Source organism: Chelonoidis abingdonii, chromosome 7 (assembly GCF_003597395.2).
Source record: "Chelonoidis abingdonii isolate Lonesome George chromosome 7, CheloAbing_2.0, whole genome shotgun sequence".
Taxonomy (NCBI): Eukaryota; Metazoa; Chordata; order Testudines; family Testudinidae; genus Chelonoidis; species Chelonoidis abingdonii.
In genome coordinates, this window is record NC_133775.1 from 7,570,503 (window position 1) to 7,591,831 (window position 21,329).

The following is a 21,329-nucleotide window of genomic DNA, read 5'->3' on the forward strand; positions in this document are numbered from 1 at the left end:
CTTCCAAAAATGCTGACAATTCTACCACCAGGATTAGCAAATATTGCATTTACCGGGAAATTTAAGTAATGATACTTGTGCTTTCTAAATGTATAGTCTTTTTCTACTTGTAGGTCTATCATCTTCTGCACATAACATCCTGGGGAGGGTTGCAAACTTCTCAGGCCATCAGAAACCACACTGCTTAAATTCAAGCCAAGAATCCTGTGTGCTCTCGTAAAAGGATATGTTTTAGACATACTTCACAAAGGCTAATCTAATTTGGTAGCCAAATTGGCATCTCCATGCGTGCTTGAAAAAAGCATCTAACTAGAACATAAGCTTTGGAGCTACCCTGAGTAGTTCAAAGTGCATCCTTTTGTCATTTATGAAACACTTGAAATCCAAATCTGTCTTTAAAAATAAAACCACAGGAGAGAAGTATTGGGCCCGATTCTGTCCCCGGTTAAGTCAACAAGAGTTTTGCCACTGACAACATTTTGCTATGTGGCCCAGAATATTCTATGGTATCTTAATTTTCTCTGGCTTGTAAGTGGTCTAATCTATTCTAACTGTCTGCTCTGTGGGACTCTGGCTAGAGATGTTGCTTGGAACCTTTATTTCCCTTGATGCTGAATGGTATGTTTTTAATGCAGTATTTGATCCTAGAATTTGCAAGGAGAAGAGCTTTTAAAAAAAAACATTCTCTTCCTTGCTAGTCTAAAATGCAGGCCTGTTACAGGCATCTGTGATTTATTCACACAGAGTTCCTATGTGTCACTGCAATCAGTGGGAACAGCTGCAAATTGTTCTGGGGAACATGGATATATCGCTGGAGAGACTATATTGTTTTATAGTGGTTAAAAGATAAGACAGGACATCCAGACAACTAGGTTGTATGCCTGATTCTGTCACTTGCCTTTTGACCTTGACCAACTTATCTCTGAGCCTCCAGGGTCCCCATCTGTAAAATTGTCATGTATTTACCTCATATACCTTTGTGATCCTCTCTTTGCAGCCCTTCACTCATACCCTCTTCTCTAACACATCAACACACAAAGGGACCCTTGCGGTCTCTTCTAAACCTACAGTTCTAAACATAAGCTACTTGTCTTCTCTTTCAAGACCCTATCATTTCTCATTCAGTATCAAAGGGTCGACTCCAACTTCTGACTGAAAATGTAACAAGTGGGTGATGGAAGGCTAAACAAGCCCCTTCATGCTTTTTTCCATGTTGCCCCTCAGGCTTCGGAGGAGCTTCCCTTTAACATCCAGAAAGTCACTTCATTGCACTCCTTCAAATCCCTTGACCACGATGCCTTCAGAAACACTAGCTAATAACTAGGCAGCTGGTGTGCTGGTAGCTCAGCCTATCATGCTGACTTAAATTGCTTTATTGTTTCTTTTAACTCCCCCATATAGCTGTCTGTATCCTCCATCATCTTTTGTCTTCTGTTTAGACTGTAAGCTCTTTGGGGCAGGGACCATCTTTGTTCTGTGTTTGTCCAGAGCCTAGCCCAGTGGCATCCTTGTCCATGACAGACTCCTAGATGTTACGATAATACAAACAAATAACAACAACTAGTTATTATGGTTGTCTTCATAGGCGCTTTGGGGCTGGAGGAAGGGGTGGAGCAGTGGCAGGGTCTGGTGCGGAGTGGGGGTTGAGCACCCCCAGCAACTTAGAAAGATGGTGCCTCTGGTTGTCCTCTCAATGGTACGCAGCATCGTTGGTTCTCCAGCTCCTTCATTCCACAAACCATGTCAGTAGAGAAATGTTCCCATCTGGACCACTTCTTTCCCATATAAAACCAGCACTCTCTACTAGGGGCTCCAGTTCTGGTAGTCCAGAGAACACAGTTTTAGAACTGCTGCGTTAATGTCCCAATTCTACCACATTTATACATGTTGAGTAGCACCTTCCAGCACCCAGAGTTCCACTGAGAAACAGTGACTCCTCACACAGTATGGTGCTGCCCACGAGGAGTAAGGGTGTCAGAATCAGGCCTGGAAAGGATGACAGGTTCTCTGATGCCTCTGCTTAGACTGACAAAAGGATCTGTGTTTCTTAGTTCATTATCATCAATGCATGGTCCTCCCTTGAAGGCATCATATGTGGTTGCCATGGAGATGACTGAATTGCATCCCAGTGGGACTCAAATGGCATGATAAGCTATACAAGTGTTGCCAACATGTAAGAAAGAGGCAGACCCTTCATCTATTCCCCAGGTGCAGGTAAGACCCAGCCAAGATGGGGGTCACACACTGTTGGAGTTACGATGATAATACATAGCTCTTATACGGTGCTTTTCATCCATAGATCTCAAAGCACTTTACCAAGGAGGTCTCTCCCATTACCCCATTGTTCAGGTGGGGAAACTGAGGCCCATAGAGGGACAGTGACTTGCCCAAGTTAACCCAGTCAGTGGCAGGGCCAGGAAAAAAGGTCCTCTTCAGTCCCAGTCCAGTGACCAATTTTCTAAGTCACCCTGCATCAGAGCAGCGGTAGATGATATCCTAAGAAACATCCTGTCTCCACACAGGTAGCAGAGAGAAAGAAATTAACATATACATAAAAAACCAGCACACTGTCTCAGAGTTTGCCACCAGCCATCAGCTGGTCTGCAAAGGAGGGTCCAGCTACACTGAAAGTCTTTATTAGCACCAGATAACTAAGACCAACACAGACTGGAAGGCTGCAACAGATGCACATAATATTATTGGATTATGGCATGTCTGAGAAGTTATTTAGCCTTGTAGCCTATTTACACAGGATTCACTCCATCTTTTGTTTGGACACACTCCTAGCAAAGCTTTTCAGTTATCATCCCCACCTCCACCAAGCATGCAACTCAAAGGTAAAACCCATTCTCTCCCCAGACAAATGAGAGACATGTGGAGAACAAAAAAGGAGCAAGAGGCACAGGAAAAACAAGAAGGGCAGGGTAAGGAAAGATGAGGTTATGGTCAACAGGCTGGAATGGGACTCACAAAATCAGGATTCTATTCCTTGCTCTACTACAGGCTCCCTATGTGGCCTGAGGCAAGTATTGCTGGATGCCCCAGTTTCCTTCTCTGTACAATGGAATACTTCTCTACCTTACAGAGGTGTGGTGAGGATGGGCACATAACTATCCTGATAGGGTGCAATGCCCTTTCTTGAACACAGCTGGTGTACTTTAACTCTTCGATGGGCGGAGAATGCAAAATTGAAAATTAGATACAGATTTTTAAGTTTAGGGGATGTTTGACCTGTCCCGTTATAGAGACAGGGATCATTTCAGAAATTAGATACTAATCTGGGATTTGATTTCAAACACGTGACAGTATAGGGAACATTTGAATCAAGGATTCTCGTAGGGTAGCTTGTCTACTTAAAATCTTACGTCTGGGCATTCTGTGACACGGGCATCAACATCATCGTAATTACTGACACTTCTTAGCCAGTTTGTTCATCCTTAGCCTTCAGTGGCAGCTGTGAAATGGCCTTACCTGAGAAGTATCATGATTGAATATGACAGCGTTCAGGTCTCCACAGTTATAATGCTTGATAAGATCTTCAGTAGTGTATGGGGCCTGCAAGCTGCCTGCTCGTAGACTTTCATGTTGTAGCAAGGTTTGGTTCAAAGCAAACAGCACCTGTACAAACACACACAATAGATATATATTGGTGGACTGAGGTCACAAGAGCATGAATGATCAGCAGAATGCAGCAGCATTGCAGAGAAACCCTTATCAGCCCCAGACGAGGCTTGTGCTTTTGGCTGCTCTTTGTTGACCCCTTCTGGCCAACCAGAGGAGTGGCTCAGGAAGGAGTTACATTTATCCCTTCCCAAACAGAAGGAGAGTCACATGGATGCAGAGATTAGAATAGAAAAGAAAACTGGGAAGGCTTTGGGATATGCCACCCTCCTCCTCAAGGTCATAAAATATAGGCCTGCCTATAGGCATGATTTCAGTGGGGCTGCAGGGCACGTGAAAAATCAAGGTGAGCCAGAGAGTTTTAAACTGCATCTGCCATTCACTTTACTGCAAAAGTGATGGCCTGAAAATAAGGGAAGCTCCATCATCTCTGCCAAGGAAGAGGACTGAGCTGGGAGGAGCTACGCCTTCCCCACCAGCTGTTTAAAATCCAAAGTCCAAGCTAAATGGGAAACTTCTCAGTAGATGCAGTTTTGAAGCCTCCCAACATCTTTAGTAGTAAAATGCTGGCATATTCAGGGGCATCTCTGCTGTCGTTTAATAAGTAACATGCAGGAACCCTCAGCATCCCTGGGGAACCGGCACTTGTGAAATAGGCAGAATATACGATCATGCTTCCCCCTCCCCAGGCCACCTTTCAGCTTCCCCCTCTGGCAAAATAAATGGTCATGTCGAATTGTTACACTGTCCCAGTGGGCTAATTGAGCTTTCTCATCCCAGATCTGGAAATACAACAGGAATGCATTAGCAGAGAAACCTCAGCAACCAGGAGCATTCATTGCTTTTGATATTTAAATGCACAAGTATCCAAGCTGCCATGAACTAAAACACTTCCTTAACAAAAAAATGTAATTGCATACTTTTCTGTCTTTCATAAAAGGCAGTCAAGTTTAAATGAGTGATCATGTACCTATGGTCATTAGTGATAGACATCGGGGTGATTTGTATTGATTACAGAACTGCTGAGCATAAGCTCAGTTTTCAAAGATCCTTACAGAGGAGCCTGTTCTAGAGATGGTCAATGAATGGTTGGAAGAACAACAACATTTGAGTAGGTGGAACTAATAGAACCTTTATTATTTATTTGTATTATCGTAGTTCTTAAGCACCCCAGTCATGGCTCAGGACCCTAATCTAGGGTGATTTTACAGGAGAGTTTGAGGGTTTCCTAGAAATAATTTGGCTTTATAACCGGTGGTTATTTTATTAAAAGTCAAGGACTCTTCAGTCCTATGTTTCTCTGCAGTTTTATCTCCTCTCATTTATAGCACCAAGAATATTCTTAATGGCACACACCACCACTTAGGTCAGTTCGCTGGGATCTTCTCTCTATTCTTTTGTTACCAGGACATTGTTTTTATCAAGTCATAGAATCATAGAATATCAGGGTTGGAAGGGACCTCAGGAGGTCATCTAGTCCAACCCCCTGCTCAAAGCAGGACCAATTCCCAACTAAATCATCCCAGCCAGGGCTTTGTCAAGCCTGACCTTAAAAACCTCTAAGGAAGGAGATTCCACCACCCCTAGATAACCCATTCCAGTGCTCACCACCTCTACTGAAAAATTTTTCTAATAGCCAACTAAAGTCCCCCACTGCAACTTGAGACCATTACTCCTTGTTCTGTCATCTACTACCACTGAGAACAGTCTAGATCCATTCTCTTTGGAACCTGCTTTGAGGTAGTTGAAAGCAGCTATCAAATCCCCCCTCACTCTTCTCTTCTGCAGACTAAACAATCCCAGTTCCCTCAGCCTCTCCTCATAAGTCATGTGCTCCAGTCCCATAATCATTTTTGTTGCCCTCCGCTGGACTCTTTCCAATTTTTCCACATCCTTCTTGTAGTGGGGGGCCCAAAACTGGACACAGTACTCCAGATAAGGTCTTACCAATGCCGAATAGAGGGGAATGATCACATCCCTTGATCTGCTGGCAATGCCCCTACTTATACAACCCCAAATGCCGTTAGCCTTCTTGGCAACAAAGGCACACTGCTGACTCATATCCAGCTTCTCATCCACTGTAACCCCAGGTCCTTTTCTGCAGAACTGCTGCCTAACCATTCAGTCCCTAGTCTGTAGCTGTGCAAGCATGAAATTTCTATCCTTAGATATTCTATAGTACAGTGTGAGTCATTTAAGATGTTTACTATATTTGACTAAGCTCTTTTTAACAGAGTGTCACTTTCTCACCAGCACAACCTACTCTGTCACTCTTATATATTTTATACCCTGATATTACCATGTCCCTTTGATTATCATCATTCCATCAAGTTTCTGTCTTGCCCATTATATCAATATCCTCATTCAATATCTGGCACTCAAGTTCACCCATCTTAGTATTTAGACTTTAACATTTGTATACAAGGACTTATAAAATGGGTCAAGGTTTAGCTGTCTGCCTTCAAGTGATGTAACTGACGAGGCCTTTTTTGGTTGACAGTTTCTCTTCAGTTCCCACCTGTACTTTATCAACATCGGTCCTCTCCGTTTTACTAGGAGATAGAATATCCCTGTAGCGAGGCGGTGTGGCTCCCCTCTTCCACAGGGAGGGTTGAGCCCCGTCCATCTTTCCCCAGGGTGGAACTTCCGGGCGGAAGCCCCACCCCTCAAAGGGTCAGGCGGCGACCCGGAAGTATAAAAGCCGGGCGCCGGCCTTCAGTTGGAGCTCAGCTGCCGGCCAGAGCAGACGTGCCGGCCGACCCTCATCGCTGGGAGGCTGCGGAGCCCCGGGACAGGTATCAGGCCTTGCCGGAGCCGACCCGCAGCAACCGCGACGCTGAGCTGTGGGAACTACCAAAGCTGCCGAGCCCTAACTACGGCCTGGTGGAGCCTTCGGACCAGACCTGGCCCAGCTACCCGGAGGTGCTACCAGATCTACCCCCTAGCCCGGACTGGGAGGAGCCCATGTCGGTAGATGACCCGGCGGACCAGGTAGGAAGCGAAGGGGGAATGGAAAGTAGCCCGGGGGAGCTGACTACAGTCAGGCTGCAGAAGGCCCCGAGCTGATGACCGTGTGTGTCAGTCAGGATCCCCACTGATCGCTCTGTCAGTGTGTTTCGGGCCGGATCCCCACTGACTGCCACTAGCGGTGACAGCCGCTACTAGGGCCCCGGGCTGGAATGCAGAGGAGTGGGTGGGCCTGCGTTCCCCCTGCCACCCGTAGCCGGGTGGCAGAATCCCCCTCGCCTCGGCCTAACGAGGCCAGTGTGACGTTGTTACTGCTCTGCCCTGCCCCAAAGGGCCAGAGTCTATTGTACTGTGTTTGGTGCCCCGCCCGACCCAAGGGTTGGGCCCCTATTGACTCTGTCACTGCTCGGCCCTGCCCCAAAGGCCAGAGCGTATTGTACTGTGTTTGGCGCCCTGCCCGAACCAAGGGCTGGGCCCCTATTGACTCTGTCACCGCTCTGCCCTGCCCCAAAAGGGCCAGAGCCTATTGTACTGTGTTTGGTGCCCGCCCAAACCAAGGGCTGGGCCCCCATTGACTTTGTTACTGCTCTGCCCTGCCCCAAAGGGCCGGAGCCTGTTGTACTGCGTTTGGTGCCAGCCCGAACCAAGGGCTGGGCCCCCATTGACTTTGTTGCTGCTCTGCCCTGCCCCAAAGGGGCCAGAGTGTAGCGGACAGTTCGTTTGGCGCCCGCCTGTATCCTAGGCGGGGCCCTACTGACTTTGCTGTGTCCCAGTCTGCTCCACAGGGACCGAACGCCCGGACAGTGGACCGCGGACCCGAGGGACAGGACCCAGCGAGAACAGGACGAGGCCGGTGTGGCTCCCCTCCTCCACAGGGAGGGTTGAGCCCCGGCTTCCCTCGTCACAATCCCCTTTAATAAATCATCCCCTAACGGATGTCTCTGTCCAAGCCATGTGCTCCTCCACACCAGTTCAGTTTTCCTCCAGTCCTCAGTTTAAGAACTTCTCTATGACCTTTCTGGTTCCATTTTGATTTAGGTGGAGCCCATCCTTCCTGTACAGAACGGGTGATGGGTATAACAGAGCATGAGGCCATCCCATCCTCCCCACCCACCGCTGTCACCGCATGTCCCCCTCCTCTTCTCCCTCTGCCCACCACTGCTCACCACATGCATCCTGCAGTGGCAGCTTCTGGTGCCAGCTATGGGGCTAGAGAACATGGTGGTGCAGGCCTTGCCCAAAGCTGTTCAGGAAATGCATTTCTGAGTGATGGGTCTCTGGGGTAGCAGGTTCCCTGTGCTGACCAGCCAGAGAGATGCCCTGGTAGTGCACTGGAGGGCATTCGGGGAGTCACAGCTCTGGTGGATCTGGAGTGAATCTTGCCAGCTTTCCCTCAACCCAGACTCACAGCAGGGCTCAGCAGCTCCACTTTCTCCACCACTAGGTCCAAATTTTAGATCTAAGCCAGGCTTCTGCTCCCAGAGAGAGGCACCAGCCAATGGCCCTGGCTTGAAGACCTGGGCAACAAGCCCCACTCCCCAGTGCCCAGGACCTCAGAAATCCAGCCTCAGTGCCCAGACCTAGATTGCTCAGTTGGAAAGTGAAACCCCCTGCTGTTACCAGAACTAGAAGAGAGGAGGGATGCACATGGCAAGGAGGACAGAGAAGAGGAGGGATGCACGCAGTGAGGGGGATGAGTGTGGGAAGAATGTGGTCAGGCCCATGGGCAGAAGAGGTGGGATGGGGAGCTAGCCTACCCCAGAAGAAGCTTCACCTGCCACCCATGCTATATAGGGTCATCCTTTTCCAAAAGGTTCCCCCGTTTCTAACAAACCTAAATCCCTCGTCTCAGCCATGCGCTGAGACCCTGAAGTTCTGCCTGTCTAACTGGCCCTGCGGCTGGAACTGGAAGCATTTCAGAGAATGCTACCATGGAGGTCCTGGACTTCAATTGCATACCTAGCAGCCTAAATCTGGCCTCCAGGACCTCTCTCCAACCATACTCTACGTCACTGGTATCTATACATGACATGACTACCAGCTCCTCCCCAGCGCTGCCCAAAAGCCTATCTACATGTCTTGAGAAGTCTGAAACCTTTGCAACTGGCAGACGATTCACCCTGAGGTTCTCCTGATCATCACACATCCAGTATGTCTAATAATTGAATTCTCTCATTACTATTATCTGTCTCTTCCTAATAACAGGGTTCCCTTCCCCAAGACTTTCTTCCTCATCAACAGCACATAGGCTATTAGATGAGACTTTCCAGGACAGAGTAGAGCAGTCCCACCCCCAGACTATGCATCTCTCTCTCTTTGCTCCTCCAGTTCAGCCATTCTGGGCTCAAGAACCCGTACTCTGTCCCTGAGGGCCATGAGTTGCCAGTGCTAAATGCACACATATGCCATTTGCCCACAAAGCAGACAATCATACACACTACATTCAATGCAATAAACTGAATAACCTCCACTCTGCTGCTGGACTTCTGCCTGCATTATTTTGACTCTTGCGGGATTTTTGTTTGCGTTCTTTCTTGGGCCGGGATAGGGTTATTGGGATAATTTTAGAGGATGTTTATTAGGTGTATCTGACTCACACCTCCTCTCTAAACTCCCCTGCCAAACTCCTCCGGTTGCTAGCTCTTCTGGTCGCTTAGGAGCTGGTTTTTAAACCCCTGTTTTCCCAGAGTTAGCCCTGCCCCCTGCTCAAGGAATCCTAAAGGGCTGAGAGATCAAAGGATGGTAGGTTGCAGCCTTGTTAGGAAGCTCTCAGCTTTGCCTAATAGACCCCAGGCTCAGCACATAGCACCCCAAGCACACCATCAATTTCAGGTCAGTTTCATTTTCTGGTTCTCCGGAAATCACCCAGAAACTGCAGAAGGGTGTTTGGGCCTGTTCCTGCAAATCCTGACCCACTCATTCAAATAAACTCATTGATTTGAAAGGAATTACTCTTGTATGAGTAGGCCTAAGGATTGCAGGATTGGGTTTATTGACCCAGCTTTCAGCTTTACATGCTTAAAACATGGAAGTCCATCCCAGTGAACACAACAGATGCACTCACATGCTTAAAACCAAACGTGCGTAAATGTTGACACGACTGAGTTCTTTATTTATTTAGAAAACTCTTGCTGTGGGTGTGGGCGTTAATTAATGGAAACATTCTCTTGGTCTTAGATTTTGTAAAACCGTCTCTCTGCACAACGTAAGTTGTGTATAAAATTTGATCTGGCTGCATCCTTTTAAATAATAAAAAAATTACAACTACTTATATGCAGCCTTAGCAGAATTTGGGTTTCTAAATATATAATTTTGACAGATATCAATGCTTATATTTTTAAGCTTTCTCAATATAAACAGTTGGCAAAATTATGGGTTTTAAGCATTTTTTTTGTTATCCATTTCCACAGTTGTAATAAGTTAATGGTGGTTCAGACAATGGGAAAAGAGGTCAGGCAAATATTTCATGATAGTAGATGCTGAGATTCCATAAATTAAAGTTTTATATAACTGTTAAAAACCAAATTGTCATCACATGTCAAAATATACAAAGCAGATATCGTTAAATCAAACTCTAAGAAGTTCTCATGGAACATTTTTCTTGCTTGTGCCCATCTGTAAATTTCTGTGATCACCAGTGGAAATACTCTGACAGTTTGCGTGTTCGGTGAAATAGAAATTTACACACCTTTACCAATAAAAATCAAATCCTGCCAAGCCTAAATATAACAACATATGAGCAAAAAAAGTTATAGGAATATGTTACCCATCCCCACATGGGAAATACTCTAGCCTGCACCTGAGCAGTGCTGTTAAAAATCATCAGCCTGCAGGAAGGTTTTCAGTGAAAGCATATTGGGAAAACCTCTGCTCTCACTTCCCCATTAACATTTTTCTAAAGCTTTCATTTTTATTAGTCAAATGTTTAGAATCCACAGGAAATCCTAGGATGAGCCATTTCCTCCCTTGGCTATAGCCCTTGGGGACAGGCGCAGAGCCTTTCAAAGGTTAAAAATCCTTTAAACCATGCTTTTCGCAGCTTTTTCAAATTATGAGTATGCTTGGCTTAGATTTTATGGGGCATGAAAGATGGTGAAATTTCGATTGCGGGTGGAGGCAGGATTGGACTTTTTGTAGAAGTGCCTGCAGAGAAGTTGAAAGCTGTGCAGAAAACTAAAGTGGGATATTAGGCCCTGGTTCTGCAACCGGACTGACAACAGGATGCAGCCCCAGCAGCTTCACTAGATACATATACAGTTGTAAAATAAAAACAAATATAAGTAAGTAAAAAGCTCCAAAGTTATTACATTTTTCTGATGTGTTGGCTATTTTGTGTTAGGATATTGTTAACATCTAAGGAGGCTTAGAACGGTGGTCCCCAGACAGGCGTAAGGGGGCTGAGGCCACAGCTGGGGGTGGGTCTGGGGGGGAGAACGGGGCCACGGCCTGGGGCCAAAGCTGGGGTGGAGCTGCAGCTGTACCGTGGTGAGGGCTGGCAGCTGCCACCCATGCCTGAGAGTGGAGCCATGACCAATGGCTGGTACAGGGTTGAGAGCGGAGCCATGTAGAGAGTCGGGATGGGGCCTGACATGGGGCTGGGAGCTGGGGACATGTCTGTGGCTGGGACTGGAGCAGAGCTGGGGGAGAAGAGGGGTGGGTGGCACTCCCTCCCCGCCCCCATGGAGGCTGGCCCAGGCTCCGCTGCCCCCCCCGATGTTCCTCCACACCGCGCTAGTAGGGTTGCCAACTTTCTAACTGCACAAAACTGAACACCCTTGCCCTGCCGCTACCCCAACCCTTCCTGAGGCTCCACCCCTGCCCCGCCCATTCTTTGAGGCCCCGCCCCCATTCAGTCCCACCCTCCTCCCTCAGTTGCTCATTCTCCCCAGCCCTCAATCACTTTCACTGGGCTAGGGGTAGGGGGTTGGAGGGTGGGAGGGAGTGAGGGCTCCAGCTGTGGATGTGGGCTCCAGGGTGGGACAGAAATGAGGGGTCAGTGTGCAGGAGGGGGCTCTGGGCTGGGGCCAAGGGGTTTGGAGTGCAGGCTTGGGCTCAGGGCTGGGGTGTGGAGGGGTTGTGGGTGCAGGCTCTGGGAGAGAGTTTGGGTGCAGGAGAGGGCTCAGGGATGGGATAGGGGAGTGGGGTGTGGGAACGGGTGTGAACTCCAGCCAAGTGCCACTTACCTCGGATGGCTCCCAGTCAGTGGTGCAGCAGGGCTAAGGCAGGCTCCCTGCCTGCCCTGGCTCCAAGCTGCTCCTGGAAGTGGCTGGTATGTCCTGCCCCTAGGCTGAGTTGCAGCCAGGTGGCTCTGTGCTTTCCATACTGCCTATGCCCACAGGCACTGCCCCAGAGCTCCCATTGGCCATGGTTCCTGGCCAATGGGAGCTGCGGAGCTGGCGCTGGGAGCAGGGGTAGCACGCGCAGCTTCTCTGATTGCCCTTCTCCCTAGGGGCCACAGGGACACGCTGGCCACTTCCAGGAGCTGTGTGAAGCAAGGGCAGATGGAGAGCCTGCCTTAGCCCCACTGTGCTGCTGACCAGACTTTTAACGGCCCAGTCAGCACCGCTGACGAGAGCAGCCAGGGTCGCTTTTCGACTGGGCATTGCAGTCAAAAACCAGATGCCCGGCAACCCTACCCCCTAGGGTGTACATCCCTCTACCTTAGAAGGATTAGATTTTTATCTGTAATGTCAGTAAATATTGATTTTAATCACACACAAAGAAACCAACGAAAAATATTTCTATCAATAATAATGGAAATTTACACATAGGTGAAAGCAAGAAAAATCCTGCTTGAGAATTTATTCAAGTTTGATATAAGGACACTTGCTTTGTATATTTTGACATGGGATGTTGACAATTTTTTTTTAATTATAAATCTTTAATTTTGAATCGGCAATCATGAAATTAGAGTCTGATCTCCCTTCCCATTGTCTGATCAACCCATAATTTCCCACAACTGTGTAAATTTACGTTGATAAAAATAAAATAATCCTTAAAACCCATAATTTTTCCAAAATTTTAAATGAAAAAAGGCTTAAAAATAAACATTGATATCTGTCAAAAATTATAAAAAATAAAGTTTCACTCTTCCAAGCCTAATTATTTTTATACATCTACAATTATTATTTTTCTGAAACACTGTATTGTTTTTATAATAAAATGTAACAGGATTTTTTTTAAAGACTCTTCAGTGCATTCAAAATTTTGCTTTTGTTCCTTGTTACTTAGTTATGATCCTTGAAACTACACAGCAATTCATTTAACCAGAACTCGAAACCAGAAGCGGTGCTCATCCTTTTAACGGTAGAATCTCTACTGACATTGAAGTCCAGCTAGTAGGATGCAGATAAATATAATGCAGTAAAATACTTGACACTGCCATGGTACCAAGGATCTCAAAGTGCTTTCCAGACAATGAACTAAGTGCACCATGGCTCTGTAAGGTCTTGTACTTGCAGATGGGAAAACTGGGACTGAAAAATTAAGTGACTCACTTAAGTCACAGAGGGAATCAGGCACAACCATGAACCTGGAACTTCAGAGTGTGTCTTCTCCTGTGCTTTAAGCAGTAGACCAAGCAGCCTCTCAACAACTGAGTTCTTAATTCAGTAAAACACTTAAATACATGCTCAATTTTAAGCACATGTGGTTTTGCTGAATCAGGGCCTGAGGGCCCTGGTTTTTCAGTGGTGCTCAAGAACGTTTGAAAAAAAAAAATCAGGGAAGTTACTTAGGCGCCCTGCGTATGAAAATTTGACTTTGGACTTTAAATGTCAGCTCTTTCTGAATTATTGGATTTTAAAAAAAGGTACAATTTTATTTTTTTTAAAAGTGAAAGAAGTATTTTACAGGTTATTTTTGCCTATTAATTGAACTGAACAGCCACACTGATCTTCCAAACATGTCATGGACAAAGTTACTTTTGAGTGAAGCATGAATTTTCAGACAAGAAACGAAGGGTTAGGAGTCGTTGAAAAGATGGGTTTAGATGTGAGAACATTCCTCAGCTTTCTCTGGGTCGAGAGCAGCACCCATAGAGCTACTCAAGAGGTTCTATTGTAGGGTGAAAAGTGGGTTATTAAAGCCAGGCTGACATGCAAATACACAAGCCAACCAACGGCAGGACTCCCCTACATACATATTTTTCAAGAGCCATCAACTTGACATGTTCAGTCCCATACTTCAAACCTGACAATCATGCTGGAGTCTCTCCAATTCTTAGCACACTCTTTGGACTGGAGTCTATGGGCCATTTCCTTCAGAGTCAGGTTAAAGCCATTTTAAAGCCGAGATTTATTTTTTTACACTGCTTGGCTGATGTCACAAAAACAGTGTCATTTCTCTTCTTGTGCTCCATCCCAACCCCGGTGACCTCCAGCCTAAATCTCTACCTCAGTTAAGTCTCCCAGAGGTGCTTAAGCTTACCGAAGTACTGACTTCAAAATAAACATACTTAGAGCTGACTGCTCATAGACGATCCTACCTAATAAATATAGCAGACAGTATTTGTTCTGGGAAGAGATGGAAAATTATGACTTGGTCTTTGGGAAAGAGCATTTTTATTCATCCGATTTATGAACTGTATATATATGCACTTGGGAAGCAGTTTCTCCAGAACAGTACCTGTCTCCAGTGTTTTAAAGAGGCCTTTGAGTGACTGTGGACTTCCTACTCCAAATGTGGAGCACCTACCTACACCAAAAGTCTCATTAGTCCAGAGTTTAAGATGCTAGCCAGGAGTTAGAAGACATGACCTCGCTTCTGCACCCTCCCACAGACTTCTTGACTGTCCTTGAACAAAGTATTCGGGACACGTCTAAAATCCGCATTAGTGAATCCAAGCTCCAGCCTGAGCCCGTATGTCTACATAGCTGTTTTTACTGCAATAGCGTGAGCCTGAGTCTGCTGCTACAGGCCTTAAAACGCAGTGTAGACATACCCTTAATCTTTGTGTCCCAGTTTCCCCCATCTGTAAAATGGGTATAATAGGACTCCCTGACCTCATGTGCATTAAAGATACAGTGACTGAGGCCATGTAATTAATTAGGAGAGACTTCAGTCAAACAAAAGCTACACACCAGTGAGCATAGAGGGATTATATTCTGGCTCATAATTATTTCTAGAAAGAGCTCACACCAGATAATCACAACCACAAAGGCAAAGAAAGTAACAAACGTGCACCTATCAAGAAACAGTTGCATCAATTAAGGATGGACAAACTAGTTCCTTTGAAATAAGAAGCCCTCCTACTGCAAACATAAACTGAATCTAAACCAAGGTTTGAACATTTTGATCTGGCTTATAATTTTTTCCCTTTCATTTCTGTACTACTTGAATTCAACTGGACCTGAACGAGACCATCCAAATACTTAAGGGAGGGTGCTAATGGATGATTTCTGGTCATTGTTAATAGCATTATGAATGTGTATTTAAGGTAATGGGAGAAATCAGACCTTGCTTTGTACTGTTTTTGACCTACATATAAACTCTTTGGACAAACTTCTCTGATTATCACTATAAAAGTTTTTTTTCTCCTGCTGATAATAGCCCACCTTAATTGATTAGTCTTGTTAGAGTTGGTATGGCAACCCCCATTTTTTCATGTTCTTTGTGTATATATAGCGACTGGATAGTGTAGTGGTTAAGAGCGCCACCCTTTGATACGAGAGACCGGGGTTCAAATCCCAGTTGGTACCCAACTTTCCAGTAGGGGTCCTTGGGCAAAAGACCCCCTAACGCCTCACCTGCCTACCTCAAATATGAGAGAGTGACAGGAACTAGGAGAGTCATGCCGGCTTGGACGTCGCCCGGATTAACAAGGTCCGCGCCAGATGTTGAGGAACCAGGACAATCTAACGATAAGTGGGCTACTGGAACAAACCATTCATGGAGGATGAGAAAGAGAACCTGGATTGATGGAATGCTACTACAACAGTAGACCTAATGAGAGGGGATATATGAAACGTATGAGGGATCTTGGATGGACAAAGACTACATCCACACTTACTGAGAACAGCTAGTTATCCAACCCTTCAACATAGTAAAAGGAAGCTGTTCTCACAGTTTGAGATAGACCAACTCCACATTACATCCCAGACTCAAGAAGACCTGGAAGAACAAGTGGATGTCCAGCCCACACCTGAAGCTGAAACTTCATTGCCACCCCTCCATTGCAGAGCACAGCAGCTGATATGAGGCATAAGATCATGGAGGAAACTAGCTACAGTCAATCCTCGAGACCGATTACCAAGGCTCAGTGGAGAAGTACCATCAGATAGTATGTTAGAAGATGCCAATAGAGCCCTCATGACAATCCCTACACCACCATAACTCAAACAATGAACTGGTATACGCTACAGCCCTTGTAATCCTGGAAATCTGCTACACGATCAAGAAGAACACAGTATGTACCCACCCTGGAAAATGAGGTTGGAGGATAAGATCAAGGCGACTCGGAGAGAAGTTAGTCAGCTGGTGGAACTACAGAAGGGTGTAGAGATTAGGGATAAGACTTGGCTATGAAAAAAAATACAAGGGCCTGACTCCTCTGAGCCCTAGAGACTGCTACAAAGGCTCACAGCACTGGCTACCAGGCTAAGGAAGATACACTAGAGAAGCAGAGGCCAAAAAAGTAAATGCCTGTTCTCCAGAAGATCATTCAAGGTGTACTCCCAACTGCAGTGCAGGAGCAGAAATGAACAGTACTGGAAGAACATATGGGAGAAAGAGAAGACTCATAAACACCAGTGCAAAGTGGCTGCAGGAACAGAGCACAGCAACTCCCAGAACAGAAACCAGTCACCATCACAAGTAGAAGACATCCAGCAGCGGATCAAGAACATGAAGAGCTGGACCAGACATGATCCACACCTACTGCTAAAGAAACTAACAGCAGTGCATGAACACCTAGCAGCACAGCTGAACCAGCTGCTAGCAGCAGGCTCCCACCCAAACTGGCTAACACAAGGAAGGACAGTGCTGATCTGAAAGAACCCTGCAAGGGAACAGAACCGCCAATAACTGCCTCCCACACATGGAAAGTCCTATCAGGCATCATAGCTGCCAGCTACAGGACCATATGGGACCATACATGAGCACAGCTCAGAAGGCATTGGGACAACACTAGTTGCTCATAGATAGAGCAGTCGCTCAAGGTCTAGACAGACCAATCTGAGCACAGCTGGATTGACTACAGGAAAGCCTACGACTCAATGCCGCACACGTGGGTCTGTGAATGTCTGGCGCTATCCAAAGTCAACAGGACACTAAGGACCTTCCTCAAGAACTCAATGGGACTATGGAAGACAACTGCAAGTCAACTCAAGGCAGCTTGCACAAGTGCCATCAGTGCAGCATATACCAAGGTGATGCACTGTCCTCGCTGCTGTTCTGCATAGCTTAAACCCCTCAGTCAGATAATCACAAGGACTGGATACGGTACAGGTTCAGGAGTGGAACTACCATCAGCCACCTCCTCTACATGGATGACATCAAGCTGTATGCTAAGAATGAACGAGACATCGACTCACTAATCCACCTGACGCGATCTACAGTGAAGATATCGGATGTCATTCGGGACTGGAGAAGTGTGGCCGGCTGGTAGTGAAGAGAGGGAGTGTAGTAAGACTGATGGGGTGAACTACCAGCGGGCCACATAGCAGACATACAGACCAGCTACAAGTACCTGGCGTCCACAAGTCACATGGAAACCACGATGAGGAGGCAAGGAAGACAGCAACATCCAAGTATCACCAAAGGATAAGACAGGTCCTGAAGAGCCAGCTCAGTGGAAGAAATAAGATCCATGCCATCAACAGATACGCCCTGCCGGTCATCAGATAGCCTGCCGTTAGTGAGCTTGCCAAAGGAAACATGGAGGCTGCTCGATGGAAGACCGGAAGCTCCTCACAATGCACGGAGGTTTCCACCCCAAGTCCAACACCAGAGATGTAATACCAGCCGGAAAGAAGGCGGGCGGGCTTGGTGAGCGTCAAGGCCACTGTCCTGGACGAACCCGAACATCCAGGAGTACATCGTAAGATGGCCCAAAGATGAGCTGCTGAGAGAATGCCTGAGGCAACAGCAGACATGGAGGAAGACCATGGCAGAAGAAGTGCCATGGCAAGACAAGACCCTGCATGGGATGTACCATCGACAGATAGCTGAGGTGGCTGACATTGGGAAATCCTACCAGTGGCTGGAAAGGGCTGGACTAAAAGACAGCACTGAGGCACTGATCATAGCAGCACAGGAACAGGCACTGAGCACCAGATCCATTGGGGAAATCTGTTGCCGAATGAGTCCGTGGACGTCAAACACTACGCCCAGGAGACACGTTAAGCCAGGAGTACATCACAGTCCAGTAACGATGGCCCCCGAGTGCCTCCAGAATGTCACACAATGAGCTGCTGAGAGAATGCCTGAGCATATAAGCAGACAGACAGTCGCGCCGGACCATGGCAGAAGAAAGTGCCATGGTCTAATGCGACCACTCAGACTCTCTACAGCACTCCTCTCGTGATGTACCATCGACAGATAGCTGAGGTGGCATTGACCATCTGGGATATATCCATGAGCGCCTGAGTGCCTATCCTGGCGCTGGATAAGGGCTAAAGGACTAAAAAGACAGCACTGAGCCCGCATCTGATAATCATTAGGGACTACACAGGTAAAAGCGCACCCCCCCGAGTCACTCTCCAGCTTTCTCGAGATCTCCACTATTCGCAACCGCACTTCCTGGGCCTTGCTATGATTGACTAAGTCCCACACATAAACCACACTAGAGAGGACCCAAGGTGCAGACTGTGCAGAGAGGCCTCAGAGACAGTCTCAACACATAGTGGCAGGATGTAAGATGCAGGCAGGAACAGCCACTGAACGACACAACCAAGTGCTGGCTATTGTGTCAGGAAATCTGCACAGGTATGGCTAGACCCCCAAGACCAGATGGAGATTCCACAGAAGGTTGTGAGAAATAGCAGGGCTAAAGATTCTGTGGGACTTTCAGATCCAGACGGAAGGCAGGTACTGGCCAATCAACAAGACATCGTGGTAATAGACAAGGACCAGAAAACAGCGGTGGTGATAGATATAGCAGTGCCAAGTGACAGCAACATCAGGAAGAAGGAATATGAGAAGCTGGAGAAGTACCAGGGCCTGAAAGAGGAACTAGAGAGGATGTGGAAAGTGAAAGGCCAAAAGTGGTTCCAGTGGTGGACAGGTGCCTAGCACACGGGGCTTGGGATCATGCCTAAGCTGGGTGAGTTGGATCGCGACCCCCTTGGACGATCCCAGACAACTAGGGGTTTTGTGGCCGGCTAGGGTATTAGCGTGCGTACTCTGTCCAGAGAGCTCAGTGCTAGGAACAGCTAAGATACTGCGGCAAAGAACCACTCCAAACTCCCCAGGGCGCTCCTGTAGAGGATGGATTGCCCTGAAGGTTGAGGAAGACAACACATACCCGGGATTTTGGACCCATAGGGGGTGAGCGAAGGGGGAATATGTTTATCATTACTATGGGGTATAAATTATTAATTAAGTAGGGCCTATCAATATAGATATTATACTTCTTTACGTCTTAAGTCTTGTCCCGGTTCTCGTTGAGGCTAGTCGAGGAGGGGGTGTCGTCTGTAGTCTTTGGTCGTCCGTGTTCCTAATGGAACTGGTTTGTTCACATGGTGGTATGCTTACGCACCTAGGATAATGAGGGTTATATGTTCTCTATGGGAGCAGACTTTGCGCCCGGGGCGTGCTAGCGGCGCTTGATTTTCTTTGCTTATCATCACCATTTCAACACGATGGTCATCGCTGGAGACTCTCGGGTTTTATAGTCTTTTGTTTGGGGCCAGGCGGAGCGTCCTGAGCAATCGGCCATCGACTTCTCTCGAAGTCGTAGTGTTCGTACGTCACTCGGTCACGTGAGCGGCGAACATGAATGGTACACAGGCAATCATTCCACAGTGACACCGTGAAGAGGATACCAGGACCACCACCGTACTCACGTTTCGAACACCCGGAGGCCCCCTCCCAAGCGCCTACTAGAGCACGCTACCCCGCACGACTCCCGGTGACTATCCCTCAATAGTTGTCCATGGGGCGGACAGAAGGCGACGCAAGCAACCACAGAGTTCTATCGCTCTTCACCCACACGACCTACACCGTCCACCTCAACGGCACGAGAATAGCCGCCTCCACACTCGCACACTCGATGCCGTCTTCGGTTTGGATCATCCTGGAAGCCAGATTACCCTCCTGGGGGCTGGTATGCGGTAATAATTTTTGGCATGTAGCAGGGAGGTGCCGATAGGAGGGCCTGTCCGCTTTGTGGCCAAGGAAAGGATTAAATGAACATGGAGGGGGGGGGGGCGCAGGCGGGCGGTGCCACGTATGAGTGAACTCGACCCGGAAAGCTCCTCTTAGGCCCGACAACAATTGCAACTTAGGGGAGGTTGATCCACGCGTTTTTGCAACCGGGTTTGGGGGGTGGACGGCGCTGGGGCAGAGTGTCGAGTGCATAAGATACACAACACCACCAGAGACTTAGGCTCGATAGATCCAGCACGGCACAAAGAGAGTGCCGGCGCGGCCGGCCCTACGAGGCCTAAACGCTTGGGTGGCTCCCCGTCACGCCACTCAAGGTCCTCTGATGAAACGGCCGGGAAATTCAGGGTAGTCATCAGCTAGAGAGCTGGCCCCCAAAGATGAGCTGCTGAAGAGGAACGTGCCTGAGGCAGTCAAAGCAGCAAACAACTGGGGAGGAGTACCGGCATAAGAATCCATGGGCAGCTACAGAAGACCTGCTGCATGGATGTACCATCGACAAATAAGGAGATATAGCTGAGGTGGGCTGAATTGGGAAATCTACAGTGGCTTGGAAAAAGGGCTCGGAACTAAAAGAACAGGCACGAGGCACTGATGCATAGCAGCAACAGGAAACAGGCACTGTATAGAGTCACAGAATCCAGTGAAGCAGGGGGTACTACTCGATTAGCAGGCTAAGAGGACCCAAGGTTGGCAGGACTGGTGCAAGAGGTCCTCAGAGAACAGTACCAATCAGCATGGTAGTGGCAGGATGTAAGCAACTGCAGAAACGGATCAGAGCAGAATAGCAAGAACACTGAGCGGGCACAACAGAAGCGGACCAAAAAGTGGGCTGGCATATTTGGTGTACAGGAAACATCTGAGCACAGCGTATGGCATAGACCGCTCCCAAGACCGATGGGAGGATTCCGCAGAAGTTAGTGGAGAATAGCAGGCGCTAAGAATTCTGTGGGACTTCCAGCAATCCAGACGGACAGGCAAGGTACTGGCCAATCAACCAGACGATCGTGGTAATAAGACATAGGAGCAAGAGACACCGCGGTGGTGATAGATATAGGCAGTTGCCAAGTGACAGACAACTCAGAAGAGAATATGAGAACTGGACGAAGTACCAAGGCCCTGAAAGAGGACTAGAAAAAGAGATGCCTGGAAAAGTGCAAAGGCCCAAAGTGGTCCGCAGTGGGGTAGGAGCACCACTCGGTGGCTGTGACTCCTAAGCTGGGTGAGTGCATCCAAACAGATCCACAGAACAACATCGAGCTCTCTGTCCAGATAAAGTGCAGTTGCATAGGGAAACAGGCGTAAAGATACTGGCAGGTAACCCTCACAACTCCAGGCCTGTAGAGGACCCGAGTAGGAAGACACATACCACACATAGAGGTAGAGGGGAATTTTTCTTTTCTTTTTTTTATTTTATA

The 21,329-nt window shown here is 47.5% G+C and overlaps 1 protein-coding gene across 2 annotated transcripts in view; it reads right to left on the reverse strand.

The window, feature by feature from the left end:
* Positions 1-21,329, reverse strand: part of TRABD2B (TraB domain containing 2B) — a 447,226-nt gene that overhangs the window by 186,802 nt on the left and 239,095 nt on the right. For both annotated transcript variants that reach the window (XM_032805060.2, XM_032805059.2), the window contains exon 3: positions 3,472-3,618. In XM_032805060.2, coding sequence (XP_032660951.1) covers positions 3,472-3,618 — 147 coding nt within the window. The remainder of the gene's footprint in view (positions 1-3,471; positions 3,619-21,329) is intronic.